The sequence below is a fragment of the Delphinapterus leucas genome, chromosome 15, assembly GCF_059928025.1.
Source record: "Delphinapterus leucas isolate spDelLeu-1000000601 "Yukka" chromosome 15, BTC_Dleu_Yukka2, whole genome shotgun sequence".
Lineage (NCBI taxonomy): Eukaryota > Metazoa > Chordata > Mammalia > Artiodactyla > Monodontidae > Delphinapterus > Delphinapterus leucas.
This window is the reverse complement of record NC_143143.1, coordinates 42204216-42217846: the sequence shown is the minus strand read 5'-3', so window position 1 is coordinate 42217846 and position 13631 is coordinate 42204216. Positions and strand designations below refer to the sequence as shown.

At 54.9% G+C, this 13631-nt stretch overlaps 1 protein-coding gene across 1 annotated transcript; it reads right to left on the bottom strand.

The window, feature by feature from the left end:
- Positions 1–4086: 4086 nt before the first annotated feature.
- Positions 4087–12691, bottom strand: PAX1 (paired box 1). The gene is made up of 5 exons (XM_022594116.1): positions 12433–12691; positions 11393–12022; positions 9703–9845; positions 8996–9218; positions 4087–4178 (listed from the first exon to the last, which is right to left on the bottom strand). The coding sequence occupies exons 1-5, from the start codon at positions 12689–12691 to the stop codon at positions 4087–4089; spliced, it is 1347 nt and encodes a 448-aa protein (XP_022449824.1).
- Between the last annotated feature and the right edge of the window lie 940 nt (positions 12692–13631).

The following is a 13631-nucleotide window of genomic DNA, read 5'->3' as shown; positions in this document are numbered from 1 at the left end:
TTTAACCCAGACCATCGCTCCATTAAATAAATCCCGTCCTCCTTGACAGAAGTCAAGAAACAAGCAAACAGGGAAACACAGTTGTCAATGAGCGGGGTCCACCCAACAGGAGATTAACGCCACATGGTTTTCAAGTGAATTGGGGATAAGTAAAAAGAATGCTCGTGCCATTGTTGGATGTTTACATTTTATTCCTATCCAGTATTTCTTCAAACGAGGGTCTTCCCCACCACTTTGTCTCCGTCTCTCTTTCCTGACCTAGAGAGATGGTGTCCTTTCAAAGAAAGGAAAACTGCATTCTTCAGCCCCTGGCAGCTTTGAGCATCGTTGGGTGATCTGTAGGACAAGCCAGGATGTCTTCAGGAAGGACAAACCTCTGTGTCTCCTGTCCTTTGGTTTGCTTTCTTTCCTCCTTGCCCCAAAGCTGCCACCTTTCCTAGGGAAGTTTTTACAATCCATTCTAAGCCCTTTCTCCAATCATGAATGCCACAAAACCCAGTCTTTATTCATTTAAAGCACGAAGCTGGCCCTCTTTACAAATACTCTGTTTCTAATAAACCCTTGTTGATATGCATCCATTCAAGAGAATAAAGTGAATATGCTAGAGCTGGCGGTGTGCAAAGATCAGATCTCCAGACCCCATCTGTGTGCACCGAGCACAGCGCTGTATGTACCTTTAAAGCACAAACACAGAAACAGAGTTCTGCTGTCTGCATTTTTTTTCCTGGAAGGAATCATTAAAAAACTGTAACAGCGTCCACCTTTAAGGACAGAGATGAGGACAGGAAGAAACTTTCACTTTTCATTTCAATGTTTCTGTGCTGCTAGAATTTTCTAACGATGTACATATATTACTTTCATTCTTTTAACAAATCCAAGGGTTATTTGAGTGGTTACATGTCATTTTCTGTTTATTTTATTTTTGGTACTTTATTTTTAAAAATTTATTCTTAAATTAAAAAATAATAAAAGGCAGGTACTAGTGCAAATTGCCTCTAGAGAGTGATTCTTTCTCAAATTATTCTACCCGACATGGTACTTTGTAACCTTATCATGAGTCCCCAGAACAGATAGACCAACATGCAGGGAGAACAAAAATGCAATCCTTAATGGGCTCTTTTGAAAAGTGTTTCAATTCTGAGTCCTTCCATCAACCATAAAAACGACTCCCCTGCCCTTTGTTAACAGCGAAAAAAGAATCATCTCCAGACAGGTGAAGCAACACCAGGGCTGGGCTTCCAGCAGGCCAGTGGTGTCACCGCATGGGAGGGTGCATTTCACAGACAGGACACCGAGGCTTGGCGAAGTCACAGGCCTCCTCCCCACTGAATGGAACAGGGATTTCACCTAAGCTCACTGGGACTTTCCAGGGCCCGCAGCCTCCAGGGAGGAGGGAGAGCCCTGCGTATCCCTCAGGACATGACAAAGCGTGCTGGCCCTCTGACCAGATGCTGTCCATCCTCTGTGAATGCGCCCTCAGCGCCGGCGACCCTGGAAGGCCCTCCTCCAGCCACAGCACACGGGGAGCTGCGGGGGACAGACTTGGAAAGTGCCTCCCTTTGCAGGTGGCAGCCTCCATCCTTCCTGGACTGCATTTTCCAGCTCTTCTCACCCCTGATCCCAGTCAGCCCATACACAGAGCACGACAATGGCAGAGAAAAAAAGGATGACAGCAATGAGAGATGGATTCTTCTCATTTCTTCCGAAAAGGTGAGGTGCTTTCTTCCTGGCCCAAGCCAGCCAGTCCTCCAGGCAGCAAGGATGGATGTGTGAGATGCTGTGGACGACTGAGCACGTCAAGCTCATCTAAATACTTTATTCCTGTTATCATTATGGGCAGCCTCTCTGCAGGAAATGCTGGCACAGAAGGCTGAGGACCCCAGGCTCAAAGTCTGAGCCCCAATCCTGGCTCTCTAATGAGATGGTGTCACCCAGTTTCCATGTCCAAACCCTGTGATCCAAAGCTTGCTGTATGTGGTCCAGAGAAATAAACTAGGTCTCTAACCCTCAATATTCCTGTTTATAAAATGGAACGTTTTGTATAAGCAGAGACTTTGAAGACCTGGGAAGAAAAGCCTCTATATGAAAAGAAGCAGGTATTCTTTTCATTAGTTTTGATGAATGCCTCCAGCAGGTACTATTGCAGTGAGATGCAATGAGAATAATTCCCCCACCGGTTCCCTCCAAGCCGACAGCTCCACTTACAAGCAAAACCTTCAATTCGAAAATCTCTGCTCTCAGTTTTAGAAAAGCAAACAGTGGGAGGAAAAACAAAACAAGTAGCCAGAGACTCCTCTGTAGTGAGAAATCCCTAGGTTATTTGGTAGCCTGTGATCGTTTTCTTTAGCTTTAGAATGTTAAAAAATGTTCTGGGAAAGTCCTCCATTGTTCCTCACTGCCTTCTGCCCATTTTTTCCCTCTAAGAATTAACTTCATTTTAGGATGGTTTCTGCATTCTGTCTCTCTACCTCGAGTTTCCAGGGACCATCCCTGAAAATGTTCCTCCCCTCTCATTTTCTCTTCCACCTCAACCTGGGTTACAAAGTGTTAAGGAGTAAACCAATAAAACAAATCCCTCTTTGCAGGATCTTAGTTCCCCCAACCAGGGATCGAACCCGTGCCCCCTGCGTTGGAAGCATGGGATCTTAACCACTGGACTGCCAGGGAAGTCCCAGAACAATTCCCTCTCAATAGTGTTTATGCTGGAAACCCAGGGGCTAAGTCATTGAGACATACCTATACAACACTCCAGTCTGGACACAGACTTGCTTACCCTTACAAAGCACACATACAGATGCTTTCCTTTATTCAAAGGTAGCCATGGTTAACAGGTGATGTCAGACTCTCACCAGTGACATTTTTCTGACTACAGAGATTGAAGTTTTATGTCCAGGGTCCTGCCACCAGTGCTCCTGAACTTGGGAGCAGTGAACGGAGCTTGTGTCCTGCTCTAGAAGACACTTTCTGGATTTTCCTGACCCCCATCCCTTTGCAAGCCAGAAGCCAGATTGCACCTTTGTACCCGGAAGCAGTTTGTCGTTTAAATTAACACATGTGCTGACCCCTGAGCACCAAAAAACAGTGCTGATGCGTCTGCCATATGCCAGATTCCCTCCTGTTGGGTGTGGAGGGGTAGGAGGGGGCACCCCCAGGGCACGCATGGTTTTCTAACTACAGAAAACACAGTGGCCCCAGTGCCCCTACTCCTACCCCAGTCTTCTTTGGGGTGACATCATCTCAGAGGAAGCAAAGAGAAGCCCAGCCACTGGGCACTGAGAAAACATCCAAAGAAGAATATTTCCTGATAATATCCTTGGGGGGGGGGGAGAAGAAGGGACAGTTCACCAAGGTTTTGTCTGGGTTCATGGTTATAAAAATATGAAATAAAAACTGTGGCTTCTCCATTTCCCAGGTTGGAGCCCCTCGGTGAGGGCTGGGGCCCCCGGAGGGGTGGAGGCTAAAGAGAGGAGGGCCTGTCATGGAGACTGGTCTGGTGCTCTCGGCAAGGGGGTGAGGGTCCGGGCAGTGCCAATAAGGAGAGGCAGAGTCGTGACTTGTAAAGGCCAAGGAGAGAAGACGGCGGACCCGGCTGGACCACAGGAAAGGGAGCCCACGTAGACGGGGAGACGGAGGGAGGAAAGGAAGCGAGATAGAGAGGAAAATGAAGAGGCCGAAGGTGGGGAAGGAAAGGAGGCTCAGGAGGAAGGAGGGAAGAAAGGGAGGAAGAAGGGAAGCGAGGCAGAGCGGGAAAGAGGGAGAGAGGGGAAGGGAGAGAAAGGGAGGGAGGGGCGGCGCCAAACAGCCCGGGGAGAAGTAGGAAAAGACGCTGGAGGCCCGCTGGACGAGGGAGGCCACGTCAGAGCAAAGGTCGCGGCGACGAAGATGCAACAGTCTGAAGCCAAAGTTCAGAGAAGCCGAAAACCCCGGCCGATGGAGGAAGCGCGGCTGCCGGGCGCGGGGCCGGGCGAGGCCGGGGCTGATGGGCACTTCGGCCGCGGCGAGTCCTCGGGTCCGCGCCCCACTGCGCCCGCCGCTCCGCCGCCGCCTCCGGGCTCGGGCTTGGGCTCGGCTCACAGACGCGCGGCCCTAGGAGGTCGAGGCCGGGACGGGCAGTCCGTGTAAGCTCCCGAGGCCGTCGGGGGCCTTGCCGCCGGGGCTGGGCGGCTTCCGGTCGGCCACTGCGGGAGGAAGCACACGGCGTGGGGTCACTGCCGGGAGCTGCGCAGAGCGGGAGACCCGGGGACCGCGATACCCGGGAACACGGCCGACAGCGCAGGGTCCCGGGGAGAAGGGGCAGCGCGCGCTCCACATCTCGGGGTTGCAAGGAGGCAGCGAGACCGCGCTCCCCGGAGCCCTCGGCACCCACCCTTCGCGGCCCCGCGGAAGCCTCTCGCCCTCCCAGCCTGGGTCGCGGCTCTCCGCGCAGGGCCCGCCTGCAGACGCCCCGCGCCGCGGGCCCCGCGCCGCTCAGTAAAGCGGGCGCCGGGCGCAGGGAGGCGCTGCAGAGCCAGGCGGCCACGGGCGGGGCGGTGGTCCGATCGCAGACCGGGGAGGGAGCGGGGAGCTGAGATCCGCGCACCCCGCCTCCCGAGCCCCCACCCACGCCAGACCCAGCTGGCGCACCGGCCCAAGAGGCTGCCAGCGCGTCAGGTCACGGTCCTCAAAGCAGCTCAGGGCCCGTGATGGGCCGGGGGGGAATCGAGTGGGGGTGGGTCACCAAAATGCCCCGCGGAGAGGGCCCAGGGTGGCCAGGATCACCCCCGACGTGGGAGGCGGTCGCGCGTTAGGCGGGCGGCAGACTTCGTTCTGCCCCCGCGGCCCGGGGATCCAGATGCGCTCATCACTGTGGGCACAGCACGTCCTGGGGCCTGTGGGCCTCCGGATTTAGTGACAGTGGACTTGCCATATTAGGCAGCATTCAGCGAGTTGCTCTATTATTTAGGGTTTTGGGAAGGGGCCCAAGTTTTGCTACTGGAAGCCAGAAAATTGACGCCACGATTGTGCAACCCCTGTTTTTCCCTTTCCCGACGCCCGGCCCCTCGGCTTCTCCTGCGCTGGAAAGCACAGGCTTATTTATACCTAAAAGCGCCTATTTTCAACTTTCTTTTCTCCTCCACACGTCCTCCTTTAAAGGGGGAGCTTGGAGGCGTCTCAGTTTGGGGTGAGGGGGAGCTCCCGGCTGTTTCCTCCTGCAGCTGCCCTCGCCCCGGCTCTGGCGCACGGCCCCGGGGCCGCGCGGAGCCGGGCCCACACCTCTGCGCCAGGGACGCGCGCGCGCACATCTGGTTTCGCAGAGGTGGCGAAGGGGTCTGGAGACCTTTCCAGGACCGACCCCTCGCTCTCCCTTGCCTCTCAGCTCTCTTTCCGAAACACAGTTGTGGCCGCTCAGCCGACGAGGTTTTCAGACCTTTTCATTCCACCCAGTACACACACTTGGAGGTGAGGCCCTGTTTAGAAAACAACTCCGGAGTTGGAGGTTTCTCAGCCAAGGGCCGGTTGCCTGAGAGACAAGCGAGAAAATGAACTCGTGAAAAATAAACACCCGGGAGACCAGAGACAGATTTCACTCCACTCTATGGGGGCGAGCCTGCTGCTGCGTTTGTAACTCTTCCCCCGCCCCAGTCCCTCCCCATAGGACCCCTCTGCCCCTCCTTTCCCACCTGCAGGAATCTGGGCGACGTTGTGGGTACGTCGCGGGGCCCCCACGAAGGCTCGGGCCGGCGTTAGGCGCTCTGCAAGCTTATTTAAACTTAATGGGCAGAAATGGGGACAAGCTTTTTAAAAAATATTGGACCCTGGGGTGGGGCGGGGCGGGGATGGGGGAGATGTAAGCGGAGTCCTGGAAAGGGGTCTCCCAAGGCTCTGTCAAAGGAGACCGAGGTTGGCGGCGGCGGGCTCTCAGGCCAACGCTTGCGCCCTAGTGTTCCTGGCAAAGTTCGCTTTTAGGATCCTTCAAGAACTAATCCGGAGCAGGGGTGACTGGAACAAGCCGCGAGTTATCTCTAACAAATATAAAAGACACATTTTCTTTGAGCCTATGCAATATCTTATAAATTTGATTTTCAAATCTTTAGTTTTTCCAAAAGCCAGCTGGGAGGGACCTCAGAGCCGGGAGGTTTTGAGGTTTCTGAAAACACTCTGTAAATACCATTTGTCTTGAGGGAATGCCTGATGGGGTCTGTCACCTGTCTGGAAGGGGAAGGGGAGGGAGATGGTCTTGTCTGGATAGGGGTCGGAATTCCTAGAACACGGGCCCCCCTCCACTTGTAGATGAAGTGGAACTTTCCTATGCTCTCAGGCCTTAAGAATTAAAGTTTCCTTTCACCGTGGGGAAATGTAAATCACACGGTCTTGCCTAAATAATAGGGAACCCAGACTCACAACCCTCTACCAAGATAAAGTTAATAAATTGTAATGAATAATTTGACATCTAAGCTTATCTTAGGATAATAATGTTCATTTGCACCTGATGTGGAGGACATATTGAAATATATGTATATACATATACAAAATATAATATATATTATTATGTGTATATTGTCCGTGTATGGACTAGGTGATCAGAAGTATTTGTTTTATACTGAACCGTCGTGATATTAAACTGCTTTCAGTAAAGAAACTTTTCTTACTGAAGAAGTTCAATAGACACTATTCCTACTACTCTTATGAACAATTAATGATAGTAAATTGTCTTATGGGATAGGTTTCTTTGAAGATAATTTCTTAAGCAATGATTCGAAAATTAAAGGCAGTGATTCACATTACTTTGCTTTGTAATTTTTCAAAGACCACTTGTGGGTGGGGGCAATCTTTCAATTCCGTTTTTCTGCCAATGTGAAGAGTAAAAATCCGTAACCCAAGTAGATATGCAATTCTCATTATTTATATGTTCCTGTTCAAACACAAACATTTGTATGCCAGCTGGAGAAATCATTTTCAATGATCGACCTGATTTATTCGATGACCCTTTACTTGGATCTTTAAAGAACTGTCAGGATCAGAACATTGTTATTAATTTAACAATGAATGTAGCTAATTACTGCTGCAGATTTTGGAAATGGGTGGGATGTTTCATAATAGGAAGTGAAAATAATGGTGAAATGGACAGGAATGCCAGTGTCATTCAATGGCTCTGTATTTCTGAAAGGAAAGTATCTTCCAAAGAAAATTAACCACCAGTGGGTACCCCCTGCCCATCAAATTAACTAGAGTTAGCCTAGAACTCAGAACTGTGTGTTTCACCTTTGGATTATTACCTACATTTCATAATTTGTTTCTAAGGTAGCGCTTGAAATACCCTGGGACAGAATGGCTCTGTTAGGAAAGGACCGCATCACTCTGAAGATAGCGAGTCCTTTTTCTAAGTCTTCCTGCTACTTGGGGTCAGCCCAGGGGGAATCGTTTAAATTTGTGGATACACTTTTCTAAATCAAATTAACCTGCTTAGTTAAACGATTAGTCTAATGAGTATAATTTGGTAAATTCCATTTTAATTTCTAATTCAACAGATAACCTCAGGTGTCAAGAAAACGAGTAGGTCCAAGTCCGAGGACAAGGCTCTGAGCAAAACACTTCCCCTAAGACCCCTTATCTGTCCTTAAAGGGAAAGATCGAAGGAGCTCTGAGTCTCGACTTTTAAAATTCCCTTTACTTAGATTTTCCTGTAAATGAACAAGTGGAATTTTCCTATTATTTAAATTAAATTTAAAGCTTGAAGGAGTTCTAAGTCTCAATATTTGTAAATTGATATCCCAGAATTTTCGTGCTCTAAAAAAGTGACAAAAAAATTTTTAACTTTTGTTCCTCCGCTTGACTGTTAATGTTGGCATCTTAATCCTCTCTCTCTCTCACTTTCTTTCTGTCTCTCTCTCTCTTTCATAGATCACGCTATTATGTCTCAATGAAACTACTTGGAAATAAAGTTTTTGCCTGGGTATCACCAAAGAGGAAGCCCCTCCTTTCCTCTGCCTACCCAGTGCCACCTGCCCCCACTTCTGCCTGGGTGGGTATAAGGCAGATCAGCTGCAAAGACCCTTCGGGAATCTGGAACATCCTTGTGCCCCACGCAGCCCCCAGGTTCGTGCTCAGCCACCTTTGCTACTGAGGCCGAGAGGCCCCACCTCCACCCCGGAGTGACTCCTGCCTTTTCCTAGAGTTGAAGTTGCAAATTCCTGGCGCTCGGAACCTAAAAGCAGGCAGGTTGGAAATTGGCAAATCCAGTCATTCCTTTCACCGTGAGGAAAATGCAGAGTCAAGGGCAGGTGAGCTTTTCCCAAGTTACAGGAAAAACTAGAACCCAAAGGTCAGTGTAAGAAGATGCCCCTCTCACTGTGGACCGTGAATTAAATACCTCAAATCTGTTAGTTGGCTTATCAGAGAGCAGATTTATGGAGGAGGAGGAGAAGAGTCTAGACTTAGAGACACATGATTGAAATGCTGTCTCCTCTCCCAAAGGATGTGTTGAAGAAGATGAATGCAAGGGGAAAACAGGGCCTGCTTGGGGAAAAAAAAAAAAAAAAAAACTCGGACATGGAAGAAAGAGATGGGCAGTGCGTGGAAGGGGTCCAGGCCAGGGCAGGTCCAACCCCACCTGCGGGGTTCAGGTGCCACAGCAGGTCCTCCACAGAAGGTACAGCTCCACAGGCCACAGGAAGGTGCCCCTGGAGGGTGCCTTCTAGACCCTTCTACGGACAGAGAAATGAGACCCAGAGAGGGGGTCTTCTTAATCCATACAAGTTAGGGGACAGTCCTGGGGCCTCTCTCAATCTCTGCCTGCCTCTCTAGGGACACAGCTTATACCTATTAGAAATTAATCTGCTCTGGCTTAAAGTGTAACCCAGAGGAAGAATCTATGCCGGTACCCACTCCAGCTTCTCTGTCTCCTGTCTCTGTCTCTGTCTCTGTCTGTCTCTCTCCTTTGCTCCTTTGCTCCTTTGCACCCTTCCTAATCCTCCAGCATTCGTCTGAACCCCTCCCGCCGGCCCGCGCCCCTCACCTTCTCGGCTGGGATGCTTGAAGGTCACGGCTGCGGCAAGCTCCCCGCCGTGTACGGTGACGCCGGCCCCGGGGGGCGCCAGCGGGGGCCCTTGCGCCGGCGGCCACGGCGGGCCCGGGGCGAGGTAGCCGCCGGCCGGCGAGCTGTACACACCGTGCTGGTTGGAGGCCGGGTAGGCGCAGGCCGGGAGGAAGCCGCCCACCGCGGGGAGGCCGGAGGCCGACTGCGGGGAGAGGGAGCGACAGACCGTCGGCAGCGGGCAATCCCGCCGGCTTCTCCAGCACCGGCAGTTACCGGGGTGGGGGGAGTCCCATTCTCCCTGCTGTCCCCACAATGATTCCCCATGCGAAGTCTGGCCTCTAATTGTCCTGGCAAGGACTGTGGCAAAGCGATGTCCACTCAAATTGTTAGAAATAATAACAAAAGGTGAAGGGGGTCATCATATTCACCGTCCGGGACTTAGAGAAAGGGAGTCAGTCCTCAACCTTTTGTGTTAACGGGGCCCAGGTTTTTTAGCAAAAGTGTCTTGGCAAAAGGCAAGTCAATCCCCTCCTAGGAAAGGAGAGAAATATGCCCGCAGACCAGACCTCAACCTTCAGCCCAACTCGCCTCCCCTGGGGGTGGAGGGGGTCTCTTCTCTTTCTCCCTATCCCCCTCCCTCTCCCTCTCCCCTGATTAAGGACACCTCCTTCCCCGCGCTCAGTTACCTGCGTGTATTTAATGTCTGCCTCCAAGGCAGGTTTCTCGAGCCCGTTCACGGCTGGGCTGGCGGGGAAGGCCGTGCGGTTCACGCCGGCCCAGTCTTCCATCTTCGGGGAGTAGGCGGCGCCTTCGCTCCCCCCCAGGGCCCCTGCGGGGACACAGGAGGATTAGAAGAGGCATCTGAGTCCGCGCTGGGCACACGGGCAGCCCTCCGGCCCGGACATCTAAACACGTGCCTACAAGCGCCCAGCCCGGATCCGAAAGCACGACCCAGGCTCCTCTGAACACCCGGCGGCAGATGCTCAGGGCAGCGGGGACCCCAGATTTCGCTGTTGCTCCCAGCGGGGCAGAGGGAGGGTGCTGGGGACCTGCCCCTCGCTCCTCCCAGGTCTCCACCCGCTTCCCACGAAACAGGAAGTTTCTGACAGGGAGAGGCTGACGGCCAGATCTGGGCACCCTCCGCCCAGGCGGCTTTTCCACTTTGCAGAGACGGTGCCCCGAAAGGTCCGAGTTCAAATCCACAGCAGGCTCAAGAGAACTATATGGGCTTCTCAATGTCTCAATAAGCGTCTGGAGGGCTGGAAGCCGTTTCTACTCACAACTCCCTCCAGAGGCATCCCGGGCCTCCAGAAAGAGGCATCAACCCAGCCGCCCGTGAGCGTCGCCTGCACAGGTCTGCTCCTCGCACACGTGTGTGTGCAGAAAACCGAGAGAAAGCTCCAGATCTGAGCTCAGGCCTGGAGAAGTCACCTCCCCGCTAGATCCCCACCGGACGCTCCATGGGAAGCTTTGGCCCAAGCCTGCGGCCCAGGCTGGGTTTGAGCCACAAGGAGAAATGAAGCCTGTGCACGGCCTGGAGGCGCGGCCCACAGCCGCTGGAGCTAAGCCTTCAGTTTCTTTCTGGACGCCCCTCCTGTCTCTTGGGCTACGGTGAATTTTGCCTCTTATGCTCCCGCTGAGTCTGCGCACCTAAGAACACGCCACTCTCTGGCCGGCTGCTGGGGGCAGGGGACAGTGCAAAGAGACTACGGACCCGGTCCCGGCCCCCATCCATTCTTCTGAGCCCCTCACCAAAACTGCCCCTAACCTTCCCCCCTCTCCCCGTCCCTTCCCTCCACACCCAGAGATTGCAAGCAAAGGGCAAATCCGTGGGAGCTTTCACCCTGAGGATGGCTGCAGCCTGCAGGCGCCTGTCACCCGCCAGGCCACGGGGCCTGCTGGAGATTCAGGCCACACAGCAAGACCGGCCAGCCAGACCCTTCGCCTTTTACTCAAAGAGCCTTTGGGCCTGGGAGGGACAGAGCCCTTTGGGGAATGGTGAGGGATCCCGAAAGATCGGGATCTTAAGAAAGGGTCGCAGAATTGACTTTGCGGTTTGTTTGGCTTAGATCTGGCGATAGGGGTTTGCATACTTTTTGCAAGAATGAAAAAGCGCAATTTCAAGCCTCCGAATTTGTGGTCGGTGATTGCTCTTCTATTTGGGAAATATTTTCCATATTTGTCATAAAAAGTTCAAGATGTCCGAGGACTCCCACAGAAGGCCCGGGACCCTCAGTCTCCCTGGCCAACCCGGAGCCCTCCCCTGAGCCAAAACCGGTCGGAGGAGGCCCGCGAGAGTGACCCCTCACCCGCATGCCTCGCCCCCCTCCACTTCTGCCCCTTCCAGGAAGGCTACAGAAGGCCGGCGCCACTGACCTGTTTGCTCCATAAACGTCCGGATGCCCAGGATATTGCTGACCGAGTGAGCCGAGGGCCATGAACGGGGAATGCTGACGTGGCCCGCTGTGCCCGGGACCCCGTGGTGGCTGCCCATCTTGGCGCCCGTGGGCGACACGGGGCTGGGGTAGGGATACTGGTAGATGTGGTTATAGGGCAGCGCCGGCTGCGGCGGCGGCTGCTTGCTCGCCTCGTACGGGCCGGGCTGCGCCAGGCTGCCAATCTTATTGCGCAGGATGCGGCTGATGGAACTCACAGAGGGCACGTTGTACTTGTCGCAGACGCCGTCGGCTAGCAGCCGGTCGCGGATCTCCCAGGCAAAGATGCCGGGGTCGCCCTGCTTGTAGTCCCGGATGTGCTTGACCACGTTGGGGGTAGTGACGCGGGGTTTGCTGCCCCCAATGGCCCCGGGCAGGATGGAGCCCGTCTCGTTGTAGCGCGCCAGGATCTTGCTCACGCAGCCGTGGGATACGCGAAGCTGCCGGCTGATGTCACAGGGTCGGATGCCCAGCTGCGCCAGCTCCACGATGCGCAGGCGGATGGCGTTGGGCAGGGGGCGGCCGTTGACGAACACGCCGCCCAGCTGGTTCACCTCGCCGTACGTCTGCTCTGCGGACGCGCCCGACGAGAGTGAGGGGAGGGGAAAGAACACCGGCGAGTTAGCCGAGGGTGGCCGCGCAGGGACAGGGGCTGCACCCGGGGCACCTCCGAAGGTGACCGGCGGGTCCTCGGAATCCGAGCAAACGGACCCGGTCCGGTCCCGGGAGTTGGCACGCGCGCAGGGACCACGGAGGGGGGAGCCGCGCACTTCAGCCCTCCGTGCCCTTTCGCGACTTCCGACGCGTCTACTTGGGACATCCCCTCCCGCGACACGCCGAGCGCCCCCCACCCACGCCCGGGGCTGGGGGCGTGCGGAGAACGCGGCCAGTCCGGGACCCGGGACCTGGTCTCCCAGGGACCGAGGGCGCGAGGGAAGGGAGGCGCCGGGACACCCCCCGCCTCGTCCGCCCTCCCCTTACCCATGGCGCGCGGGCCGGCCGGCTGCCTGGCGCCGAGGCGGCCGGGGCTGGGCCCGGCGCGGTCCGGGAGAGCTGGGGCGCCGCCGCCGCGGGAGAGGCATAGAGGGAGGGCGCGCGCGAGCCGAGAGCCGCGGCGGCCGGGCCGCGGGCTGGAAGAGCGCCGTGAGCCGCTGCCGAGCGCGCCGCCGCCCGCCGCCGCCGCCGCCCGCTCCCAGGACACTCTCCACGCCCGCGACCCCAGGCCTAGGGTGAACTTCATCCGATTAAGAGAAATTCGTCTGACCGGGAGGCTGCGGAGTGCGGGGATCAATTTGACGTGTCCTCCACGTCAATCTAGGCAGTCACGCCGGAGACGCGCGAGTTGGCAGCTCATTGGTTCCCGTCACTGCGCCCCGGCGCCCCCCTCCCCGCGCTGAAACTCTACCCCCTCCTTCTGTGCTCCCCCCTCAGCCCTCCTTCGGAACCCAGCCCCCTACACACACACACACACACACACACACACACACACACAGTCCTAACCCCAGCCGGGCCTGGGACCTTCCACTTGCTCCGCTTCCCTCGAAGCCCCTCACCCCTCGGGTTTTGAGAATGATGGGCTAGTCATTTCAAATTGATGAGTACTTATTAGTACTAGTACTAGTTTGGGTTTTAGTTGTATCACTAACCTCCGCTGCCATTACTACTAAGATATCCGAGGATTAAAGTCGGTTATGGCACGGTGGTCAGTGTGGGGCTACCTCTCCCGTCCCTCTCCCTGGGCAGAGTCAGGGGAAGAGCGGTGCCAGCGCCCCAACTCCGGACGGGCGGGCAGCGTGCTGGTGTCGCAGTGAGAGCCCAGGGTAATGCAGGGCGCCTGGCCAGCCGGGTCCAAAGTGTTTGCGATGGAGTGACTCCAGAGTGCCCCCACTTCTGGCTGACACCCCAATTTCGCTTTCAGAAGATCTTTACAATGTTTAACAGCTACCCACTCCTTGGGATAGTAGTGTGATTTCAGTGATGTGAGGGGGGCACATTCTAGATTCTGTCTCCCTGTGGACAGGCCCACCCACTTGAACTCATTTCTCTCAGAGAGGTGACCCAGGACTCAGGTCAGAAAGGGATCCTGACCTGCTGCCCCCAGAACAGGGACCCCACACTGTCCGGACCCCAGGGGCGTCCTGGTGGCCTGCCAGAGGGCAAACGCTATAGCTCCTGCTCTA

Excerpts from the sequence above, each read along its gene's own strand:
- PAX1 (XM_022594116.1), bottom strand. The coding sequence starts at position 12,691 with ATGAAGTTCACCCTAGGCCTGGGGTCGCGGGCGTGGAGAGTGTCCTGG. Across the intron at positions 9,219-9,702 it reads CAGACATTAAATACACGCAG|TCGGCCTCCGGCCTCCCCGC; the intron begins GTAACTGAGCGC and ends CTCTCCCCGCAG. Across the intron at positions 4,179-8,995 it reads CAAGCATCCCAGCCGAGAAG|TGGCCGACCGGAAGCCGCCC; the intron begins GTGAGGGGCGCG and ends TTCCTCCCGCAG.